Here is a 24,937-nt window from a genome sequence, read left to right as displayed (position 1 = left end):
AGTCCTAGCCATTTAAACAGCCAAATCTCTCATCTAGGCATGCATCATCACAATTATTGCAGTGTCTTTTGCTCAGAGAATTTACCTTAGACCCCATCTATTCAGAGTGCTTCTACAAAAAATAATTTTTCAAAAATGTCACTTAGACTGTCCCTATGTGCCTACTTCCAGTGATTCAACCTTCCCAATTGCAGACATGAAGTACTCATCTTTGCTTCCAAGGACATTCTGGCCTATTTCTTTATTCTCTACATCATTCTCTGCCTCCAGGTTTTGCATTTGATATTCTCAGAGATTTTTGTGTCTTGTCCCATGGTTACCCTAATATTTAGAAGTTGCTTCTCTTCACAATACATGCATTACTTCATTAAATCCCCTTATCTTCTTGCCAGTGCTCCATCCTTATCTAACTGTTTCTTATATACTTACACTAAATTCTTGAGCTTTCTGATCTTTTTAACCAGCAGCTAGTAAAATACACTGATGGACTATGACAGTACACCTGGGTACCTTGCTCTCTGCTGTTTGAATACAAATACTGTGCAAAACCATCTTCTTCTGAAGTTGCAGCATTGGTGTGACTAAGGCAAAAAAGTTGAGTGGAAATATAAAATTAGACAAGCTGAAATGCTGTCCTGAGGAAACACGGCAAAATACTATTGGGTGAGAAAAGGACTTTACATCGGAATACTTCATTTATGAATTGGCAGACAGGTAAAATATGGCTGTCCATTTGTCTGCGTCAATGTCCACAGTAGCCCTGTTTGCTCACTGCTTTGCCCTTGATATTCCAGCCCTTATGGGTTAGCGTGAGGAGTTATCCTGTATTAGTTCCTAGCTAAAAGGTGGCAATTAGCCATTAACAGGACTGATCGTGGAATTTAGACTTTTTTCTTCCAGGTTGTCAGTTGGCATGTGGTGTAAGTGTGTGATGAATGTTGCTATTACTTGGTGTCCAGCAGGAAGATGCTTCAAAAATTTTACTGTCCTTCCTACTGATCAGGTTCCGCATCAGAGAAAGCAGTAATTTTGTTATCTTCCTCACATGCTAGACATAAAAGCATAATATTTTACAAAGTGTAGAGACAATAAGAAGAAACATGCATTTCATGTGAATAAATCAAGCACTTCCAATCTGGGTTGATCAATCCAGCTTCTTCTGAAATTATTACATGTCCTTACCAACACATTTAATTTTTCAGTTAGAAGCTGAAGAGACATTCATGAATGTTAGAACTCGCAGAGATACTTTAAATAAAGGTTGGACAATAAAAGAAAGCTTTAGCCTCATGACAAGTACAAACAAAGAAGCAATCTAAAACAAGTGATTTTTAGTCTTACTTTTTAGTCAGAATTCTCTAATTTTACTGGCATAGATTTGTTACAGAAAAATCACCAAATACAGTTTAAAAAAAAAAAATAGCATTCCACACTAATTTAATTTCTTAAAGAACCAGCGACAGGTGTTTGATTTTTGGTTGGTTGGTTGGTTTTGTATTTTTACTGAGTAAGGACTAGGGTATGCAATTTCTATCACAGTTTTGCAATGGATTACAATGGGCCAATAACCCTTTTAGCACTGAGAAAACCCTCAAGATTTTCAAAATGACTAGACCTTTCTCATAAATCATCCCTCATATATGTTAAGAGTCCTAAATATATGGCTCATTAATGTTAATTTCTCTTATGCAGCTATTAAATACGACAACATAGATGTGTTCGGTTACACAGCCTGGTCACTCCTTGATGGCTTTGAATGGCAACATGCTTACAACATCCGGCGTGGGTTGTTTTATGTAGATTTCAAAAGCGAAAAAAAGGAAAGGATTCCCAAGTCATCTGCACGGTATTATAAACAAATCATCCGAGAAAATGGCTTCTTCCCAAGAGAATCTACCCCAAGTTTGCAAGCTCAGTTTTCCTGTGACTTCTCCTGGGGTATCACTGAATCTGTTCTTAAGGTAAGCATAAAAATACCAAAAAGACCGGTGGTGGGAAGGCAATTAAGAGTTTTACTTTGTGAATAAAAAATTGGGTATGGCACCTTTCATTCAGGAGTCCCAGTGCATGCTACAAGCAGACCTTTTAAACCTAGTCATAACTGTATAGATTCAATTTTATCGATTTGATGGGTTCCTAGTGTGAGCTAGTCACAGGGTGCTGGGCACGTGTCCTTAGCAGCAGACCCCTGTCCTTTGCTCTGCTCACCTGCTCCTGGCTGCAGATCAGATCAGAGAACTTTAGGCCAAGAAATTTCTCCAGAATTTTTGTTTCTGGGTCGTTTTTCAACCAGAGTTAGCCAATGCAGTTCACAGCATGGCCAGGTGGCAGCCCACAGCAGCACAGGGGAGAGCACAGCACAGAGCAGGGACAAGTTGGCCACGCTGGTGCAAGGAGAGCTACCTGTGCTCTAGAGGTCTAAAGCTACTGAACAAGACAGAAACAGATTCCTGGGTTGAGTCTGGCCAGAGAAGCCACTTACACAAGTGGGCAACAAGCCATTCTTTAAAAAGACTAGGCCACAGGTGAAGATAACCAACATCAGCACAAGTAGCCTTTATCATTTTTGCTCCCATCTAAAAACGGATCATACCATCTTTTTTCCAAACTTTTTCCCAGAGTACCTAGTTCTGCTTCAAATGTGGTAGATAATACGACCAATATCTATTATCAGGGTTGAGATGCTCTTTGTCATCGTGTACAGAAAAATAGTCCAATGAAAAATGCCAGCTTCAAAAAATACCAACAAAACTCTGTAATGTAACAGATTAACTGACGACTATTAAAAAAAAAAAAAAGTAAAGCTTCTATATATTTTGTTAATCATTCCATGTAAACTTACAGCATAGAAAAGTACATTTGCTAAAAAAAAAAAAAAAAAAAAAAAAAAAAAAAAGATTTAATCTAAGTATTTTAAACTTCACTGTATTACAAATCCTACAAAAATGTTTAAAGTTTGGAATAGTAAAAAAAAAATCTTGTGTGACACAGAATCTTGTTAACTAGTAGAAGATAGCAAGGATATAACTCATACTAAATACTACAAATTGTTTGTGTCATGTATTTGCATAGGCAGAAGGACTACCAGTAAGAACAGGGACTGCTGTACTATGGTTTCACAAGATTGATCTCAGCAGCAGTGCCTAAACAGTCTATGTCCACCTTTTGCATCCCCTGTTGCCTCTTCTTAACCACCCTGTGGTCCTGTTGGCACCAAGAGAACCCCTCTTTGTATGACCACAGAGTGAACCCCATGAGAAAGATTTACCTGTGTGAAAATGTATGTAGTGTAGGCTGGTGGCAGGGTCAGTGTGACCCCACTTTAACACACTATTTTCGATTCCACAGGCGGAGTCTGTGGCTTCCTCGCCCCAGTTCTGCGATTCAAACCTCTACCTGTGGAACGTCACAGGAGATGGGCTCCTGCACAAAGTGGAAGGGGTGAAGCTAAAAACCCGGCCTGCACAGTGTACGGATTTTGTCAGTATTAAAAAACAACTCGACCTCCTGGAAAAAATGAAAGTCACCCACTACAGATTTGCACTTGACTGGTCACTAATCTTACCCAACGGCGATCTGTCAGTGGTCAACAGGCAAGTGCTGAGGTATTACAGGTGTGTGATCAGCGAGGTGCTAAAACTCAACGTCCAGTCTATGGTCACCCTGTACCACCCAACGCACGCCTACCTGGGCCTGCCGGCCCCTTTGCTGCAGACGGGAGGGTGGCTGAACCACTCTACGGCCTACGCTTTTCAAGACTACGCAGCTTTGTGTTTTCGGGAGCTGGGTGATCTGGTGAAACTTTGGATTACAATAAATGAGCCTAACCGACTCAGCGATGTCTACAATAGGAGCAGCAGCGACACGTACCGGGCAGCGCACAATTTATTAATAGCTCATGCCATGGCCTGGAAAATATACGATGAGCAGTACCGCTCCTTCCAGTACGGCAAGGTGTCCCTGTCCCTGCACTCGGACTGGGCCGAGCCTGCCAACCCCTACTTCGAATCCCACGCCAAGGCTGCCAACAGATTCCTTCAGTTTGAAATCGGCTGGTTTGCCGACCCCATATTTAAGACCGGGGACTATCCAGCTATGATGAGGGAATACATCCTCTTTAAAAACAGAAAAGGCCTCTCGCACTCTTCTCTGCCATCTTTCACGAGCGAGGAAAAGAAGCTTGTTAAAGGTGCGGCTGACTTCTATGCGTTGAATCATTTCACCACACGATTTGTGATTCACGAACCCCAGAATGGGAGCCAGTATGAGTTTGACCGTGACATCCAGTTTCTGCAGGACATCACCTGCCTGAGCTCCCCTTCCCGCCTGGCAGTGGTGCCCTGGGGAGTGCGCAAGGTTCTGAAGTGGATTAAAAGAACCTACGGTGACATAGATATTTACATCACAGCCAATGGAATAGACGACCAGTCCTTAGACAACGATGAACTTCGGAATTACTACTTAGGAAAATATGTACAAGAGGTTTTAAAAGGTGAGTATATGATTCATTCAAGCTCCTCAGAGATTTTTCCATGGCATAGACCCAAGCCTTGCCCCAAGCAGTGCAAGCAGCTGTGGCTGGGATGAGGTAAGGAGCCTGCATCAACAGAGTAGCTAGTCTCAGAACTTGATAAAAGATGGCATTTCAGACCAGGAAATACCAAGAGACAACTCTAATTTCTTCTCTACAGAGAAAGGCAGGAGACTCCTGACTTAGTTGCTTATCTAGAGTCATTGGAGAGTAAAGCAGAAGCAGGCCCAGTGAGACCTGGAGGGGGACACAGAGGAAAGATGGCAGGTCATCACATTTAAAGGAGCTCCTGTTGAAGGGAGAATTCTCGTTCCTGCTCCACTACTTGCTCTTTGCTCTGCACCTACAGAAATCTAGTTCTTCACTTTAGAGAAAAAATAACAAACAGTTGTGGAGGTAGAGAACAAAATCCAAGACTTTTTCTTTGTCCAAGGCAATGATCTTCAGCAATAGCTTATTGTATTATAGCAATGCCATGAAGGCCTCATCCCTCCCATCCCTTCTCCTCTAACCAGACATTAAAAAGGAGCAGTGAGCCCTGCACAGCTTTTCAAGAGAAACACAGCAGAGCTCTGCTGTTAGGCTGGGACCTGGGCAGCCATGATAAGTTACCTGAAAGGCAGTAAGTGAACTATACACCCAAAATAAGACTTTCAGTACAAAACAGCACTACTTCCTACTGGCAGTCACTGAAGACTTCCCTGATGGGGTGTCTAAAAGCTCTGCTGAGGTGCCTGTCCCCAAACACAACCTGTGTATTCTGGCTTACTAGAAGTTCACTATGTAAAAAATGAAATTACTCATGGCTAAATGTGGCTTCAGATTACTTCTGGACACTAACAATAACCAGAACATTCCCCTCCAGCACTTAGCTCTTTCCCAACCACTGCAGGACTAATGAGAATTTGCTGATTTACTTTTCGTGCTGACTTCACATTACAAACAAGAGGACAATAAGTTATTCTGCTGTTACCCAAAGGAAAAGGTCATTTAAAGGGCACTCATCATAGTATTCCCATTTTGGTTTTCAGGTAGCATGATACTTCACATACTTCATAGAAAGGCCCCCCAATTTACAATGTTCTTGTTGAGTCAGGCTCACATCCCCTGTCATGCTCTCTGCTTACGTACGGATTGGAGAGACCTTTACTCACCAAGGACTGCTACTTCTGATTTAAGTATTTTCACTCAGTGCTTGCGTGCAGCAGAGTAACAGCCCTGTACACTGAGGGGCTGGGCAGCTGGGTCTGGAATAAGGCAGGAATTTCGTGAATGTTTCTCTCAGGACCCAGAAGAGCAGCTGCTCCCTGTGGGTCACTGCAGGTGGGTTCAGGCACGGTCCCACTGCCCAACTCAGTGCAGGGGGTGGGAGGGAGGCCGGCAAGCACTTACCTTCCATAGTGCCATTAATAAATGCAGGCCTTCAAAGATACAGGCCAAGTATCTTTGTATCCCAGGTATCCCAAATTCTTTTTTTTTTTAATTATTATTTTTTGGAACAGTCTTATAATTAAGATAGTTGGAGATGAGCATTATTAGAATCATTAAGTGGAAGTAAATATTTTATAACAGTTATGCTTGATAGATTAATCATTCATTTCTGCCTTTTTTTTCCCCTCCCAGCATACTACATTGATAAAGTCAAGATTAGAGGTTATTATGCATTTAAACTGACTGAAGAAAAATCCAAGCCCAGATTTGGATTCTTCACTTCTGACTCAAAAGGAAAACCTTCAATAAAATTTTACAATAAGCTGATAAGTAATAATGGCTTTCCTGCCGACTATTCAGTCTGTGATCCTTCCAACAACGAAAAGGAGTGTAGCTTTTGTTTATTTATTTCTCAGAAGAAGCCATTAATATTCTTTGCCTGCTGTCTTTTCTCTACCCTTATCTTGCTCTTAACCATCATTGTTTTTCACAAAAGAAAGAGAAGAAAACGTTTTAAGGTAAAGAACATCCAGCGCATCTGTGTGTCACTTTAAAAGGGGGCACAAGCCCACTTTCAACAAGATTCTACAGAGGACCACACAGAATAGACAGTTGCAGAAAAGCACTACGAGTCACTCCAGTTATACACACCAAGCATTTCGTTTGGAAACAGAAGGTAATTGCATGCACAGGAAGAGGAGCTATGATGACATTTGTCTCTTGTGAAATTACTTTTCTCCACCTTCTGTACATGGAAGATAAATTCATCTGCTTAAAAAAAGGAAAGAAGAAAATTTTATGACTCTCCTGTGCCTTGGAATAACCTTACAAACAGTCTGACTTGAAAAGAGATATTAAGCTGTGAGAACTGATGCGCACTTTTATATGAACCTCTTTGGACCAGAACTTTCTGTGATGTATATTCATGTTGTAAATGTTGTTGAGCATGAAACTGCAGTTGACAGGATTTATAAATAAATGTGTTATTAAAGCCCACAGGCTTTCGAGTAAGTACAACACCAGGAATGGAATATGGGAATATGCTGGGCCATCGTCTGAGGATACCTCTACAAGAACAAATCCAGGTTAACTCCATTATTAACATACTCGTATCTCATATATTAGACAAAGAGATCAGATTTTAACATTACCCACAGGAAATAAGTCATAATTATATATAATCACTAACTTTCCTCTCCAAAATGGGGCAGCCATAAACTTTTTATGAGCAGAGACCATGAAAATAAGTAGTAAAAATTAATATACATGAGTGATTAATATAAACTGCACTTTGATAGTTCATCAAATATATTTTCAATAGAAAATCGAATATATATTATCATCTTAGCTCTTGTAATCTACCATTGCAAACCATGTCTAGTACAAATCCCATGGGATAAGTTTATTATTTAGAAGCATTTATTCCAGTAAGAATTGTGTGCAATCTTTTTAATGAAAAATGGCATTTTTGCAGGTTTCTGCCAAAACACCTTTCTTTGCATGAGGTTTGCTGCAAAGACCTTATTTCACAAATTAAATAATATTTGGAGATGCTATTCTACCAAAAATGTTTTCTAACAGCAGCTCTATTTTGTTGCATTTGGACTGAAATGTCCAAAAGCTTTTTCTTTGCTTTGTTCGTTTTTGGGTAACTTGTGAGTCTGGGTTATTTCATGAGTACACAGTTAGCAATGACCAAGGGATTCCCTTGCATTTACAGAAGATACCTTGCCTAGTGCAAGCTCTGCAGCATGACAATGCTAAAATTCCATGTCTCCATATTGATTTGAGTTACATCAAGGCCATAGGAGAAGCCAGCCCTTCAGCTCTAGAAGTGTCAGAAGCTCCTCTTCCCAGCTGCACGAACCATTCCAACCCGCTGCCAGAGCTGCTCATTGCACCATGCCACGTACTGCACTGTATGCCTGGATTAGCTATCAGTGCAATAGGAGCAGATCTAGAGTCAAACTGCTGAAGACAAAAATCCTGTTTTGATGGGGTTTACTTTAGTCAAGCTCTAGACTGGCCCTGGGAATGCTGTGCTGGTGGATGGAGCTCATCGTGGAAACTCCTACAGCACCCTGCCTAGAGCAATTTAGTTTGTGTGCTGAAAAACTGGTCTCAGTACATAAGTAAGTGGCCCCCAGGGCCACTGTGGAATACAGGTGTAATTGTCCTACGTAGCTTCCCTAGGTTAGACTTTATTCAATCTCTTCATTTCCTTTTCAATTCTCTCAATCTAGCAAGGACTTTAAATTGTTGAGCAGAGAGCAATACTGAAGCTGTGTTACAATTTTATTTCTGTCCTCTAGGCTGGGTTTAATGGTAGCACTGCATTAAATGAAAGCTACCAACCTGGGCATAATGGACTTCAAGGATAAATGAACCTTCTATTTAATTTTTCAGGGACCAAACCCAGAGGTTTTCCTTCTAACCCCCCCCCCCCCCCTACCATCGCTTAAATTCACAGTGGCCAGCTTTTTCAGTCATTGCATCAATGTATTCAAAATGCCTGTACAGATCACACTTGACTGTGCAGGTACAACAAATGCAGTGTGGCAGGGAAGCAGCTCTAGGTATGTACTGACACAAGAGGTAACTGGTTTTGTTTCCACCCACATTTTCCTATGCTAGAGCGGAGAAGTTCCAGAGCAATGTATCCTAGTAGCTTCTATAGCTGAGCTATTTTTGTTTTTCCTCTCCTCAAAACACCTTACTTCCAGCAAACTGTTGGCCATGTTTAGCCCTGTAACAGGTCTCTGACACAGAGCACTGCAAAAGCTAGAGCCACAGCTTGAGGGCAGAGCTGGGGGGTGGAAGATGCAAGTAAAAGCAAGAAGAGCAATTGATTTCCTACCCCTTCTCCACCTTACAACCTTCTCCTGGGGTAAATACATGTTCAGGATGCACTGAGAGCCCGGTGTTCCTTCTAGAAGCTAGCTGCCTCGATCTTGTGACATCCTTACCCACCCAGAAACTCGCTTCTGGTTGTTCACTCCAACCAGTCAGTACATCCAGAGAGAACTGCCTCGGGTACCAAATGTGCACTCTGACATCAAAGCATTATGGCAGCTCCTTATGCAGAACCTACAAACACTTCTCACATATCCTTGAACTAGCACATACACAAGCGACTGAACCCTAACTCCCACTACTTGGCCAAATCTTGAGTGTCAGTTCCTAAGTGCACACTATTCATTCCATTATATTTCACGCATTGGCCATCACAGAAGGTTCATTTATCCAAAGGTAAGCACCAGAACAGAACCTCCCTGATCATTTGACTGTTTTACACAATAAAATATTCTACCTATGCAGCAAATAGCACAAGTATTGGAGGTGCATACACCCTTCCATTATTCAAAGTCACAAATTATCACTCAAAAAAAAAACAGGACAAAATTCTTCTTCAATTCTGTGCTCATCGTACAGATTCTGGGACTGATTTAGTGGGACAACTTGAACATTGTAAAAACACGGCTTTTACTGTTTCTTAGCACTCTGGTTTAAAATTACCACTCCCTGGCTTTATGTGGCATGAGGATTCCCATCCATCAGCCTTCAGTCAGTCTCAGTGTTCTGAGACCCACACGCAGTACTACACAAACATGTATGCTGCAAACATGTATGCAGCATTAAACTATTTTGCATCACCCTGTGATAAACTGCTTCTCCAGAAAGCAGATCTTGAGCAGGTTCATATCATCACCATTTAGTTCTTAAAAGAAGAGGCCAAGATATGAAATAGGTTTTATTTTATTAAACCTCTCATCTCGTTCAGTTTTTGTATGAGATGCTTCAATCCAGCACGTGCTGATACGCTGTCTCATGGTGGTTTGTTTTGAGATCTGGACAACTGTAAATAAAAAGTGAAAGAGCTTTTAGAAAGGCTTCAGCACTGCAAATGTGAAATTGAATGTTTATGGACATATGACAAGTTAATTTATCTGGTCGGTTTAAGGCAAGACAAAAATTAATAGCTCTGAAATGTACTTAACTTTATGCAGAAAAGATTACTTGTCAATGAGAAATGGTATCAAGTCATCCTGTCTCTCAAGCAACTGAACACACTAAAAACATTTTTTTCAGTAGCCCGTAAGCGCCTGGTATCTGGCTGCCACTAAGCTTTAGTTTATGAAAGTCACTTCATGAGGATCCTGTCTCCTGCTCAGGTTCAGAAGCCACATAACATTTATTTTAAATACAACTCAGCCTGACTCATTCCACACAAGTATTTTGTACCACATATGGAATCATATATAGCTGAAATGTCTCAAACTACTCCACCAGTTAAAATTCTTAAATTAACCCCAAATCCTTGAACTCAGCTTCAGTAGCAAACGTATATGGACAATGTTAAATAGTTGTCTTTGTTACGTTACCTTATTTACAAGAATTTACACGCACTACACAGAACACCCCTATGTGTTAAGTGCTATCCGCTTTTGTAAAATAAAGTCAGGGTCCAACAAGGAAGTCTTATGTGTAAATAGCTGGAAACTGGTCTTTCATCCCAGGTCAGTTGGTTTTCAGTTCCCAATAGCTACCATAACTGGCATTCACAGGACAGAAATACAGCGCCTCAGTTAGATGCTTATCCCTACAGCAGTGTAAAACCAAATTATTAAGAGATGCGAAGTTGCTGTCAAGAAACCAGGTAGAAGTTTTACAAGAGGCCTTAAACCACTGCATCTCCATAGGCAACGTGGTTTAGCACTGCCTCACTGAGGGAGATGATCCCTGTCAAGTCCCCACTCAGGTAACCATCTCCAGGTGTTTGCTTCTTGAGCACGCTGCCTCACATCCCTGTTGTTCCCAGCTCCCACATTTCAAAAGTTTAGACTTTAATAAGCAAGCTATGGTGCCAGCCTTGTCCTCAGAAAGAACTCAACACACCTGACAAACACAGCATAGTAACGTACAAAATAATACCAATCTCCACAAGATGACACCAACCTGTTAAGAGTTTTACTCATCTGCCTGCTGTACTGTTCCTTTCTCAGAGACGTAGATACCGTCCAAGAATTTCCTGATATCCTTGTTCTTGACTGTAGTGGCTTGCTGGATCAAGGCAGCTACAAACAAAGCAAGACCATTAACACAAAACAAGAGGAACAACCAAAAAGCCTCTCCAGTATTTCAACCAATAAATAAAACTGTCACTTGGAGAAGGGAATTAACTTGAAAATCTGTCAGTTCTGATATATAAAAAAAAATACATTTCACTGAGCCTAGCGTGGCAACTTCAGGCAGAGACAGTCTATTACTGCATACTCGTACAACTGAAAAGATGAAGTTTTCTGCCAAAAGGGCAATCAATACTAACTAGAAGAAAGGTCCTAGAGATTTTTAAGAACATCTCTAAGCTTTAAAAAAGTGTAACAACCAATGAGAAGCAAATTACACTGACTAGATTTAAAAGAACAAACACACTGAATTGTCATTTACCTCAGTATTAGAGAAAAAGGAAAACAAGTTTCCTAAACTGACATCTTCAGGTAAAAGTGACAGTATCATTAAATCTCCCCCTACATCGACTTCACAAACCTGAGTTGGAGACCAATTCAATGTCATTTCCTTCAAGGATCAGCTCATCTTTCTGGGCTTGAGACACTGCACAGGTAACACCTACAGAAAGCAAAACGCACAAACCATCCATCAACGGTGAAGACAGCAAAGATGTATTAAGGACACAGTGCTTGCGTCCCATCGCAATTCACAAATCCAGACAGTATTACTCTAGGTTATAATGAGATTCAATGACTTAGTTAAAAAAAAAAAAAGTCTCCCAAAAAGCTCTTCCAAGACTGCCTTCTCTAAACAGTTCCAACGCACAAAGATTAGCTGCCTTCAATCCAGAACGTGACCTGCACTGAGCAATGTTCCTACTGAAGTGTTGCTGCATTCCAGCATTAACCACCCACACAGCACATAAACTAGAGATTTTGCCAGCATGACATTGTCAGCTAGGTGGTGCCATTTGCCACATTCTTACACTCACTAAGACAAAACTGGATTCACCCCAAGTAAGAGTCATCAGGAAAAACCCCACCCTCTGACACATTCAGCAACATGTCACCAGACACTTGGAAGCATTCTTGGGGGTAAGCACGGCCACACTCGAGAACTTCACAGGAAACTTTCACTTGCAAGTAAAGCAACGCAAGCAAGACTTCATAGCTTGATCTATTTAATTAATAGATGTTAAGCTAGCATTTTAACCAGCACCTATCTTTGAAATAAAAGCCAATTTTTAAAGAAAGCAAGTAGTCACATCAATATTCCACTGTAACCTGAAGTTGCAGCTACTGTAAATCACTCTACACTGTATCACATCAGTCCAGTCTGATGCTTTCATCTAAACCCAACCTAAAACACCATCTGTAACACCAATACCTTCATCAGCAGTGGACTACCGAAAAAAATGTTTCACCTGGCAAGTATCCCCTACAATTTTAGGGTAACTGTGTTTAAGAAATGTTTGTCTCTTCCTTGTGGAACTTTAGTAAGATCCATCAAACGCCTGCCCTGTCAGACACCTAGCTAAAACTCCAATTATGCAAGACTGGGTAAGATGAAAATTACCACATGTGCTCCTACCTAATCAAGATATTCAGAACACAGTAACACTCTGAAGATCAAAAATACGATGTATTGTAAAATTAATTCAGGTACAATGCTTGAAACTGAAATGCCAATTTAAAATTGAGCACCAGCAATTTAATGTCAATGAACACTGGCAAGATTGAACGATGGTGAAATTAAACTGAGATACTTGTAACTCCTATTGCAGTAATGAGCTTTAAGCTTTCTCCCTACTAAAAACTTATTAAAAGCAAGTTAGAATCATTATTAACTATAAATCTGAACAGTAGTAAACATATTGTAAGGTTACATATATTCCGACAGGCTGGAAAATGCTGCTTTGACAGTCCTGCTGCCATCTCCTGCTGTCCATGGCAGCACCCAAAGAAGACAAACACCCCTCCATTAGAAATAGTTAAGCGTAACACCTGCGGATGTGCTCACCTGGCCTCATGCGCACCCTGCGGATGTACTTCTCTCCCAAGAAGTTTCGGATTTCCACAAGTGAGCCGTTATCCTGGATAACTACATTGATGGGGAAGTGAGCGTACACCGACCTCATCTTGTAACGAAAGCCCTGGGATAAAGGACATCGTTAGATACTGAAATCGGAGCGCATCCAACAAAAACCAACAGGTGCATAATACATAATGGATACATTTAAGAACAAAATATAATGAAGCTAGTTTCCCAGTAAGGACAAGTTTCTAAGCCCAACAAACATCCAAAGCTTCTTGTTTGGGCTTTTCTCCAGCTGCTGAACTTGTTTGACAGCAAGGGGGGAAAAAAGCATGCATGAACAATAACTTGAATACTTAAAAGAGCTTGCACTGAAGTAAAAGACTATTACTATTGTAACAGAAAGGACACAGTTCTTCTACTTCAAAATAAAACTTACCAGCGTAACACCCTTAATCATGTTCTGTACATGGCTGCAAATTGTGCGAACTGTTGCCAGCTCCTTCCTGTTACCCCACCACTTGTCAACACGCAGCTGGGTTAAAAAAAAAATAAAGCTTTCAGCTACATTTCACAACCAAATACAAAGAATTCTGTGACTAAGAGGGAAAAGTTCAAGTTAACTACTAGAAGTGTAAAAGTATTGTTTGATAACTGTTAAATGCCCCCCCCAGCTCAAGCCTTATGTCCTAACACCCAACCCCCAGTGTTTCTTTATCTTTTTGCCCTGTTACCAACAAATGTTCAGAGAAACTAGGACAAGGAGTGGTTATAGAAAAGCTCTGACACCTTAGCTGAAGAATACAACAATATCCTTTCAAATAGTACACCAGTTGTTCTGGGGTCAGTCGCCTATATGTAATCTATCAACTTCTTAATGCTGCACTGTGTAAGGAGCCCATGTTTTTATGATCCAGCAGATGTTTGTCAATAAGCTACTGAAATCGGCCACTCTTTGCTTTTTTTCTTAAATCCTCAAGACCACACAAAAATATTATGGACAACATGAGCTCTCCCCATGTAATTTCCCAATTCTGAACACTTAAATGTACAAAATTAATTTTAGCTAGTTGAAACAAACCAGCTTAAAAAACAGCATACAACACACAATCCCTTCCCCACGAGTTATAACTGCTGCCATGAAGGAAATCAACAAACAACTTCAATCCAAAACATGACAGAACTTCAGGGACTGTCACGTAGCCTAAGTGGATCGGTGTTCCACAACTCCATTTTCTTCGAAAAAATACAAAAATAAGCACTCAGTAATTTGCTTGCAACATGAAAGATCTGTTACAAGCCCCCACCTTCTCCCTACGGGCATAAACCCCACCCGTGCAGCACTCACCTTCTTGCGTTTCTTCCCCAGCAGTGACAGCTCCACGTTGATGTGGTTAAAATCCCTCCGCAGGGTTCCCCGGGGCCCCTTCACAATGACGGTGCGGCCCTTCAGCGACACGCTGACTGCGAACCAAAGACAGACGCGCGTTAGCCGGGTGAGGGGCGGCTACCCGAGGGCTTTCCGCACACAGCCGTACCTTGCTCGGGGATGTCAACGGTCTGGTTGCTGAGAATGGTCTTCATCCTGCGGGTGACAACCAGAAGGAGTTGGGAGCCTCGAAGACGAGCCCCTTGCCGCTCCCCTCCTCCCCCGCACCCCCCGCACCCCCCAGCTACGGGCGCCGCCCCCCCAAGTCCGGCCTAGGCCCCGGTGAGGCCTCCACCGGGGGGGGGGGGGGGGGGGGGCAAGGAAGCCCCATTGGGGCGGCTCCCGGCCCGTAGAGCGGCCTCAGAGCGCCGCGATGGCTGCCGGCGCCGCCCCGGGAATCTGCCCGCACCCCCCGCGGGGCGCTGCGGGGGCCGCCTGCGGCGGATGGCGGCGGATGCGGGGCGGCCGCGGGGCGGATGGCGGCCGCGGGCTCCCCCTCACCTGGCGGCGCGCGGGGCGGAAAGGGGCGGTGCGTGACGTCATCACGTAGTTATACCCGCTCTGCCCCCTGACGTCATCACGGAGAGGCAGGCAGGAGCGAGCGAGGCTCGCTGCGCGCCAACGGGCGCGGGCAGCCGAGCGCCGAGCGCATCGATCGGGGGCCGCCATGTCGCTGCTGCCGCGGGGCGGGCGCTGCGGGACCGGCACCGCCGCGGTCAGCGCCCGGCGGCTGCTGCTGGGGCCCCGCGCACGGGTGAGGGAGCGGCGGGCAGCCGGGGGGGGCTCTGAGGAGTATTTAGGGCTATGGGCTTGGGAGGTTGGGAACTGGCGGTATTTATAGCCAATATGTCTGTAGTTCAATAAACTGCACCGTGCCTTGCTGTTTTTTTAGGTGTCGGGGAGCCAGGCGTGTAACCAGTACAGGGCGTCAGGTTCTCTGCCGGAGGAAAAGAAGAAATTTCTCCGAGATGGGCCGGACTTACAGGACTTTGTCTCCGGAGATCTGGCCGACAAGAGTGCCTGGGCTGAGTATGCAGGCAATTTAAAACGCCAGAAAGGCGAAAGGTAATGGTCATGGCTAGCAACGGCAGTTGCACCCGTGCAGCGTCTCGTGTGTTCGGTACCGGCCGCGGAAGGTATACAACGCACTCTTATTAAATTAGCTTGTCGAATTGCTTGCCAATCTGATTTTTGAAGAAAAAAAAAACCACAGTATTAACTTCAAATACATTGTGGAACGTTAGGACATCGTGGTATTCTTCTCACTTGAGTGCTTGTGCCATACCCTGTATCAAATCATAAGCAGCCAGCCACAGGTGAGTGCACTGAGGTGGTGAAAAGATGTTATCGATACTGAAGAACAAGTTAATGCGGAGTAAATTTTAAAATGCTTAAAGCAAGCCATATTTCTAGTTAGCAATCTGATCAGACTTTGTGATAGGCGTGCAATGTACACTGCCGTTAATTGATGCGATCTCCACTGTCGCACTATGAAATCCCACCGGCACTGCTGACGGTTCTAAACCTTCCAATGGCAACAAACTCCTACCTTTGAATTTTGGGATGCGTGGAAGACAGAGGTCTGCTGTGCCTGTGAGTGGTACTGATATTGGTCACTGAGCTGTGTCAATATTCAACGAACCTTTCCTCACTGGGATGCGTAACAAGTTGACATAGATCTAAGAAATGAATGGAAACGTATGTAAATATTAATTCTAATTTTATTAATCCCGTTTGCTTGATTTCTTTTTCAGGCTGCGGCTTCCACCATGGCTGAAAACAAAGATTCCCATGGGAAAGAATTACAATAAACTAAAGAATACCTTGAGAAGTTTAAATCTTCACACAGTAAGTCTAGTACTAACTAAATTTTCCTGTAGAGACAAGGCATTTTTTAAGGATGCAGAGTTATTTTTTTGTGGAACACGGGTAGAAATTATGTTTTGCATGGTCTTTGATGCTGAAACCAAGCCCAAAGCTGGTCCTGTTTGACTGTGGTGAATTTTACCCTTAATGAAAATCTTAAATATTAGACTTTACCACTTGCATCAGCAATGAGATCAGAAGATGCTACATGTGACGGATTTTAATGGAAACACAATTTCAGAGCTATATAACTGTTTTGTAAGAAAAGAAATTCTAGAAATACCCGTTTTATTAAATATACTTTCAAGATGATGAAAAGTGGTGGGTATGCATGGAGGGCTTTTTTTCAGAGCAAGATCATGCTTTAATGCATCATAGATCTTGTGAATATTGAATCTTGTGCAATTGGTAAATTTAAAATATTAATGACGCTGTGCTAATTAATAAGTCAGTTACTTGGCTGAGGAATTTTTGGAGTTGTGGTAGAGGAAAGGAATGGAAATGGATGTAATGCACCGATGGTTTTCTTCCTAGCAATTCTGCTGACTGCTTCAATAACAATGCGTGACTCTGTTAAATCTCATTTATCACAGAAGGACTTAGGTTTAGTTTGTAGGCTACTGCTGAAATACACGTTACAGGGCTGTCTGTTTAACCTCAGGTATGTGAGGAAGCGCGTTGTCCCAACATCGGAGAATGCTGGGGAGGTGGCGAATATGCTACAGCTACAGCTACTATTATGGTAAGCCATTAGTTTTTTCTTAAGTATTTTACTGCTGTTTGAGCTGATTGTTGTATCTCTGACAATATGCTACAATCTCAACTACAGTGTTTTGGGTCTATTACATGAAATTTATGGTATGTCACTGTCCTCATTGTTTTCCTTGTTAGTGGGATTTGTCTGATTTAGCACATGCAGCCGTTTCTCGGCTGAACAGTAGTGATGTGTGACATGTAAATGTAGGAATGCCTTTCTTATTTCAGCTGATGGGTGACACGTGCACTAGAGGTTGCAGATTTTGCTCAGTAAAGACAGCAAAAAATCCACCTCCACTGGATCCCGAGGAGCCTTACAACACAGCTAAGGCTATTGCTGAGTGGGGCTTGGATTACGTTGTATTGACATCTGTGGACAGAGACGGTTAGTACGTTGTCATCATGTCTTCCACTGTAAGCTCTCATATGTGTTACATGGGATTAAAGACAGACCTTGATAAACGCACTCAGCACAGTTGTTGAGGATTCCTATTTTAAAGAAGTCAACAATCTGAACCTCCCCTGGTGCTGCTTGAAGATCTTGCCTTGTGTTCTACCACTTGCCATCTGAGAAAGGGGACTGACACTCTCCTTGCTAAAAAACATCCTTTTAGGTAGTTGTAGAGAGCAACGAGGTCTAGGCGTTAGAAATATTACAATATTTTATTAAATATTTTGTAACTACTTTTTTTTGTGACGTACAAACACGTGCACTGTTTTCTGTTACTTGATGAGAAAAAAAAATCCACATTCATGCAGAAGAATATTACAGAACTTCCTCCCAAAAGCTAAACCTGGAATAAATTATTCTTAACAATACTGAACGTTGTTTTTTTTCTATGGTTGTAGTAGCACCTTTGTGGTGACAGCACATAGGTGGGCAAAACTGTTGTGAAGACTCTTCAGTATACTTCAGCTGAAAGTCCAGTAGCTTCAAAGTAGCTTACAATAAAAGAGCAATAATACTTAGATGGAAATATATATATATATATATATATATATATATATATATATTTTTGTAAGCCTGTTTGTCAGATCAAAACCATAAATGGTTCAAGTCATTTTGTGCCTAGGCTGATAGTGCACCCACAAAACCAAGAAAATTTAGAATAAACGTTTGAAGTCTGCCCTAAATGATCATATTTAGTCTGCGTGCAGAATGAGGCTTGGTAGAATATCTGTTATAAACTTTTGGCATAAGCAGTAAGATAAGACTGGTGTTTCAGCTTTTGACCAAGAACTGTCGCTTTGTATTTAAATGTGACTGCATTTTTGTGGCACTGCTAATAAGTGAATACATTTCTTGAACAGAAAGCTTAACTGAGTAATTGAAATGCTTCTAGATATGCCTGATGGTGGAGCAGAACACTTTGCCAAGACAGTCTCTCATCTGAAAGAAAGGTATGTTAATAATGTATTACTATTACCATTAAACCTTTAGAGAGTGGTATGGCATGTAGGTCAAAATTACCTTCAGCTGAATTATTTCAAGGACTATACATATACAAAAGTCTGCCTTTAGCCTGCTTGTATACCTTTTTTCCCTGTTTTTCATCTTTCTGGTATAATGGTCCCAAAGTATGGCACCAATTTTAATACATTTCCAATTCAGGTTTATTTAAAAGCTAAGCTCTGGATTATTTCTTTGACCATGTGTCAGGCCAGGAATATATCTCCTCTGCATATTGAAGCTATGATACTAAAATAATATTGAAAATCTTGTTAAGTTAACCTGCAACTGACAAAAAATCATGTACAGACAGTAAGTGTGATTGTTTAAGAGACTGCAAGAATGGCTTTTATATAATTTGACTTTCATTCTGTTAGCTCACATCAGTAAAATTGGAAATTAAACACATTGTTCTGTTTGAATTATAATATTATAAAAGAGCAATAATCCTTAGTATTTGCAGAAATCTCTTGTTTTAGCAACGTATCCTGAATTGACTTTGCTTTGCTTATCAGAGCATCATTGATTCAGGTTTGTTTGTTTTCATTTTGCTCTATTAAGCCTTGTAGCAAGTGATACAAATCCCACAGATTTTAATTTTCTATCCTTGTTTTTCAGAAATTCAAAAATTCTCGTAGAATGCCTAACTCCTGATTTTCGAGGGGACCTTAAAGCTGTGGAGAAAGTGGCATTGTCAGGACTAGATGTGTATGCCCACAATGTGGAAACGGTTCCAGAATTACAAAGGTAAGCAAAAGTAGTACGTATAAATGGAAGTAGAAGATTAAATAAAAACAAAAGGGATTTTGTAAAAGAGATTCTTTGTGATAAGAGAGAGCTAATTATTTAAATTGTCATTAAGGCTTTGGCTGTCAGTTCTCTACATTCCATTCACTGACATCCCTATGTTTTCCTGTCTTATAACCTGCCAATGGAAAAAAATGTTACGTATCCATCTACCCTGGGGTTTTATGTAGGCTTTTCAAGGGAAAGGATTGTCCTAAAAGTAAGAAGTTGTATTTTGTGTGGTACTCTACTTGCAAAACTTTCTCAATAGTAAGTATTTTTAACCAACTCTAGCCTAAACACAGGGTTGTGTTTAGGAAGGAAATGTGCTCGTTCTGTTGGATATGTGTCAGTCTTTAGCATGATGGTTTTCTGCAGTTGTAAGGGCGTGTAAGGACATCATCATCACACCTCGGCATAGAAAAACTGTGAAAAGGCAGGAAAAGTCTCTAAAACGAGACCGATGTGGGGCGTCAGACCTCATCCCTGACACGGCACGGGGACTAACGCCCAACCCCTGGCTGGGGAGGCTGCCGGAGGCGGCCAGCTGGGGAAGGAGCCGCTGAAGCGAACAAAGACGCCCCCAGCCCTGACGGGGGGCTCCTCACGACCCCCGGCGCCCTGCGGGGAGCGCTGAGGAGCGGGGCCGGGCCGGGCCGGGCGGCGAAATGGCGGGGGCCGAGCGCAGCTCCCGGCGTGCCCCGGGCGCGGCGGCGCCTCCCTGCCCGCCGCCCGCCGCCAGAGGGCGCCGGCCCCGCGCCGCGCTCCGGAGGCACCCGGGGGGCCCTGACGGGACCCGACACGACACGGCCCGGCCCCGCAGCGCCCGGAGGGGCCCCGGCGGGACCCAGAGGACCCGGGGGCAGCGAGAGGCACCGAGAGGCCCCGCCGTGCCCCCTCGCTGCTCTCTGCCTGCTCGCAGCAGGGGGTGTCAGCAGCCGCCAGCTGGTGTGAGACCCCTGCGTGAAACCTCTGAACTGTCTCTTTAACGTTGTAGAATTTAGCAAAATCGATCTTTCTTGGCGTCTCTAAGTTACCTGCCTTCTTCCTCTCTCTTTTTCTTTTTTTTTTTTCCTTGTGCTGAAAATGCTAAAAGGAAGGTCCGCGACCCCCGAGCCAACTTTGAGCAATCCGTGCGCGTGCTGAAGCATGCTAAAAAGGTCCAGCCTGGGGTTATCTCGAAAACCTCCATCATGCTGGGGCTGGGCGAGACGGATGAACAGGTGTACGCGACGATGAAACGTGAGTTGGGGCTGAAATGCACGTTTGCATGTATGAACCTTATTCTGTTGGAAGACAGCTGTGAGCATCCTCACAAATCAGTTTGCTGGTGGAGGAAATGCTTTCAATGCCCTATGGGAAAAAAATGTTTGGTTAAAAAAGACCAAACTTCGGAAATACTTCGCTTTCATACGGCTGTCAGAAATAATTTTGACATGTAGATCATCCCCTGTTGACTTCAGTGGCAGTTATAACTACCTTTCTGTGACTAGTTTAACATCTGAAATCCTTGCAGTAATCAAGCAATGGGCTTGCAACATAGTTGCCTTAGTGCACAGTTCTTTTTAGAAATAGAAGACAGTATTGTTTAGTTTACTTTAGCTTACTTAGATGTTAAAAAGAAAAGGTTATCCTTGGAATTGTAGCATTTTCTTATGTTGTGTTGTTGTTTGTTTGTTTTGCAATTTATTTTTAATAGGAGAAAAGTTCACAGTGGTAAGTGAATACAATGCACTTTTAAGAAGAAATTCTTTAATTACATAACATTTCTCCTATATCCAGCTGAAAGAATGTCTACCTGGTACTTTCTCTTGTGTACAGTTACCCATAGTTAGGATGCAGTGATATAGTCTATTTTTTCTACACCTGTCCTACAGTCTGGACCATAAGGTTACAGTTCCTGATTTTCCCATTCTTCCTGCCTGTTATTAGCAGACCACTTGCAAGTTTCTGCAGGCATCAAAACTAACATACAGTCTTAAGTGTGTAAAACTGGCAAAAGATGTTGACAACTTCCCTTGGATTTATATCTCTTCAGATGAGCATGCATAATTTCAGCATGAAGACTGAAACAATGGAAAAGTGCCAAATGTATGTGCATGCATCCATTTTTTGTCAAACAAGGGCTCTGCCCTAAAGATAAGTGAAAAGCAGTAAAATAAAAGAGCGTGTCATCTCTGCAGTGAGACAAGTGACTGCAGTGCAGGGTGATGATGTTCTCTCTGGCTCTGAGCTACATCAGGTCATGCAGGAGCTGGGATTGCAGAACGCAGTGCGTGGCTACTGCTCGTGGAGATTGCAGGATGTAACCCCCGCAAGGTGCTGCGGGGTGACCCTGGTTCAGCCTTGCAAGTGTAGGGCATTTCCCAGCTGCTGACAATCCCTTGTGATACTTCTGCCACTAACGAGGCATTTTCTTTTCACAGTATTGCGTGAAGCAGATGTAGATTGTTTGACCTTGGGACAATACATGCAACCAACAAAGCGTCACCTAAAGGTAAACATGCCTTTAATTTACAGACAGTATTTTGGTCCGTACTGAAGCTTCTTCTTTCTACCGTAAGGTTTGAAATGCATCCTTCCCTTAACCATGGATATTGGGAAAAAAATTTCCTTCTTCGCTGAACTTGATTTTCATGTTATGTGCCCCTTGCTGGAAATGACTTCAACTGTCTAATCCTTTCCGTCTCCTGCAGACTTCACATTGCTACTTACTACTGTTAGCTGGGGAGACAGCTGGAGCTGAGGCATGATCCTGCAAAACAAGAGCCTCAGTGTGTGCCTCAAACGTAATGGCTCAAGCCAGCTCTCGTTTGCTGCCTCATAGGCTGTCCCGTAATGGTGCCACTTCAGCTGTGAAAATTACCATTTTCTCCTTCTGTAATCTGTCCAGAGCCAGAGTCTTTGTTCAGTTCCTGTGAAATAACTGTTAGTGAAGAGATTTGTAGGACCATTGTGGGGTGGGTTTTCTTTTTTTTTTTTTTTTTCCTTTTTTTACAAGCTTGGACAAAAAAAAAGCTTGCAAAAGGACTGCTCAAAAACAGAGTAAAGAAAATGATGAAGCAACAACAAGAAATTACATTCTAAACTTTTCAGCTATATCTGAAAAGCACATAAAATACATTCTTTGGGTAAAGAGCAGAGAGGAAAATTGTTTTCATGACTTGACGGTTGAAAGTTTTTGAACATAATGCTTTGAACTTGAGATGTGTTTCACGTCACTACGTGCTGTCTGTATCTATTTCCTTTATATTAAGACCTGATCAAAATTAATTCTTTTTCCTTAGGTTGAGGAGTACATAACTCCTGAAAAATTTAAATACTGGGAAAAAGTAGGAAACGAGCTTGGATTCCATTACACAGCCAGTGGGCCTTTAGTGCGTTCCTCCTATAAAGCAGGTAAATTACTACAAAGTGTTAGATTATTTGGGACGTGACTTTTAATATAACAATTCAGTGTGAAGTAATAGGCAGCAAAGCTCACCTTTGCTCAAGGGCAACTTATCTAGTCATCCTTTGGTTTTTATTACCTACACTTCTGTCCTCTGTAGTTCATCTAAATGTACCAGTACGGCCCTACCTGGTATTTGTACGATACCTTAATGCGGGAGGCAGGATCCATTTAGAGGGGGCACCAGCTTCAAGATTTCCATTACATTCTGCCTCTTAAACATTTCAGGGTCTAAGGGGGGCCCTTTGTGATGCAATTCTGTTGCTGTTGGCACAATTTATTTGCAGTGCCCTAGAAATAATGAGCTGCACTTACGGCAGTGAATTTTCTGACACAGCACTGGGCAGTAAGTAGCAACTGATGTTACTGAACTGTTGTGCAGGTCCAATGTCCTGCCTTTTCCCAAGGAGAGAGCAGGGAATAATCATCCAGGGGCACCCTGCCTCTCAGACGATTTTAATGCCAATTCAGACAAGATTTATAGAAGCTTTCACTACGGGTTGCTGATACTTTATAAAATATGAATTAATTTTTAATTAAATCAATTCACCTTGGCCTGGTTGAAAGCACAAAGCAGCAGAGCTTGTCCATAAAATTGGGCATGAAGAAAATCAGGATTTTTAGGGGGTGAGAGCTGTTGCTTGTTGGATTATGGGTGTGGGTTTTCTTACATCCCTGCTGTACATATTGAAAGCAGCGTTGTGTAGAATATAATCGCTACAGAATAGCGGTTAGAGCAATTGTATTGTAGAATACAATACTCATTAAGGAAGAATGTGTATTCTTTTGCTTTATTTCATGGAAACACACAAAAATCATTTCTGGTGGCTTTTTTTTCCCCTTTGACTAGGTGAATTCTTCCTGAAGAACTTAGTAGAAAAAAGAAAGACAAAAGTCATCTGAAAATGAGAGCAAACCTACTTAAAGCAATCAGTTTTAAGGATCCTTTTTTCAGCTCATAATTACACTCAGTTCCAGAAATACAGAAGACCAGATGGTGGAGGCATGAATAAGCTTACTCTCCTTCTAGAACACTTTACTCTCGCCAAAACACTTAACATTATTTTACCTAATTCCTCCTGGCAGTGCTACAACTACGTAGTACTTCTAGTGTTCAGTAACAAGTCAGAAGACAGAACTGCTTTTGAAAGAGCAAAGGAATTGAGGTGGAGGAAATGTAAGCTGAAATAATCAGACAGGTTTAAATAAACAGGTGTGATACCACCATCAATATTGCTGCAATTAGATCCTTGTTAAGATGCTAATAACGGGTAATTCAAAAGGTACCGATCTCTTGCTGTATCCTACCATTATCATGCAATGCAAGCTTACAGGGACGCTGGGAAATAAAGAGGTATATATGCCAAAGGAGCATGTTAGGGCTGTGGTTAGCCACACCAGAGGAAGAACTGTTAGTGATCTTTCAAGAAGTGGTGTCTCTTATCTGCATTTTACAAAAATGAACTGTGCTCTTCTGTTAGATAAAGCTCTTCATCTGTACAGAACCGTGGATGTCCCGTGCTGTGTCTGTATGCCATAGGTATTGTCTGAGCACTGAAGGGGAGAGTTCAATACCCAGCCTAAGAGCGGGGTGGTTGTGTTTAATGGGTCTGGTTACCTGCCCCTTGGAGACCTTGATCTGGCTGTTAAATCTGAATAGAGATGTGGATATATATTATACTAAGCTCAAGTTGAAATTAAAGCATGCCTTATGGTATACTAGCAGTTGTAAGTTTTTCTCTTTTCAGTCATGATAGTCTTGCCCTAATAATTCTCCATTGTCTGCTCTGAACATTAGATAGTTCTTGAATTGGTTTAAGCTTTTTTTCTTCATGAAACTGTTTGGGAAACATGCCAGGAATATGTTGTCTAGTTCCAAACCCTCCTTGTTGAAGTAATCCTGTAGCTGGCTGCAGCACTTCTGTATGCTGCTGTGGTCTAGAGGAAGGAGAGTAGACCCTCTCCACACAGCAAGATGTTAGAAGGATGACAGCTAATCAGCACGTTAATAGAATAACAGAAACTTGGTATTGTCACAAACAACAACAGTCAAATTATTACCACAGAGGCCAGTAGTGCACAATTAACTCATCACAAAATTAAAGTGGAACAGTATTAAAGCATTATGAAGACAAATAGTCTTAAGGCAGTATTAATTAAACAACATAATGGTAGTGTAAATTAGGGGGAGAT

General features: G+C 42.1%; 3 protein-coding genes across 3 annotated transcripts in view; 2 read left to right on the top strand and 1 right to left on the bottom strand.

The window, feature by feature from the left end:
- The window catches only part of KLB (klotho beta), an 18,453-nt gene extending 11,495 nt beyond the window's left edge, over nt 1-6,958 (top strand). Inside the window, exons 3-5 of the mRNA XM_035326032.1 lie at nt 1,693-1,961; nt 3,349-4,492; nt 6,155-6,958. Of these exons, the coding sequence (XP_035181923.1) occupies nt 1,693-1,961; nt 3,349-4,492; nt 6,155-6,516 (1,775 nt within the window). The 3' untranslated portion in view covers nt 6,517-6,958. The remainder of the gene's footprint in view (nt 1-1,692; nt 1,962-3,348; nt 4,493-6,154) is intronic.
- A 2,742-nt stretch (nt 6,959-9,700) lies between these two features.
- RPL9 (ribosomal protein L9) lies at nt 9,701-14,996 on the bottom strand. The gene is made up of 8 exons (XM_035325981.1): nt 14,937-14,996; nt 14,545-14,591; nt 14,355-14,470; nt 13,446-13,541; nt 12,992-13,124; nt 11,510-11,590; nt 10,919-11,037; nt 9,701-9,818 (listed from the first exon to the last, which is right to left on the bottom strand). Exons 2-7 carry the CDS (start codon nt 14,588-14,590, stop codon nt 10,931-10,933), a joined length of 579 nt encoding a protein of 192 aa, XP_035181872.1. The 5' UTR covers nt 14,591; nt 14,937-14,996; the 3' UTR covers nt 9,701-9,818; nt 10,919-10,930.
- A 106-nt stretch (nt 14,997-15,102) lies between these two features.
- On the top strand, nt 15,103-24,466 carry LIAS (lipoic acid synthetase). The gene is made up of 11 exons (XM_035324406.1): nt 15,103-15,189; nt 15,328-15,500; nt 16,190-16,283; nt 16,963-17,043; nt 17,286-17,442; nt 18,401-18,458; nt 19,126-19,254; nt 20,390-20,535; nt 21,720-21,790; nt 22,581-22,692; nt 23,595-24,466. The coding sequence occupies exons 1-11, from the start codon at nt 15,103-15,105 to the stop codon at nt 23,645-23,647; spliced, it is 1,161 nt and encodes a 386-aa protein (XP_035180297.1). The 3' UTR covers nt 23,648-24,466.
- The last annotated feature ends 471 nt before the right edge of the window (nt 24,467-24,937 follow it).

The sequence above is a fragment of the Oxyura jamaicensis genome, chromosome 4 (genome assembly GCF_011077185.1).
Source record: "Oxyura jamaicensis isolate SHBP4307 breed ruddy duck chromosome 4, BPBGC_Ojam_1.0, whole genome shotgun sequence".
Classification (NCBI taxonomy): Eukaryota; Metazoa; Chordata; class Aves; order Anseriformes; family Anatidae; genus Oxyura; species Oxyura jamaicensis.
The sequence above is the reverse complement of the archived record's forward strand: the minus strand, read 5'-3'. Positions and strand labels throughout refer to the sequence as shown.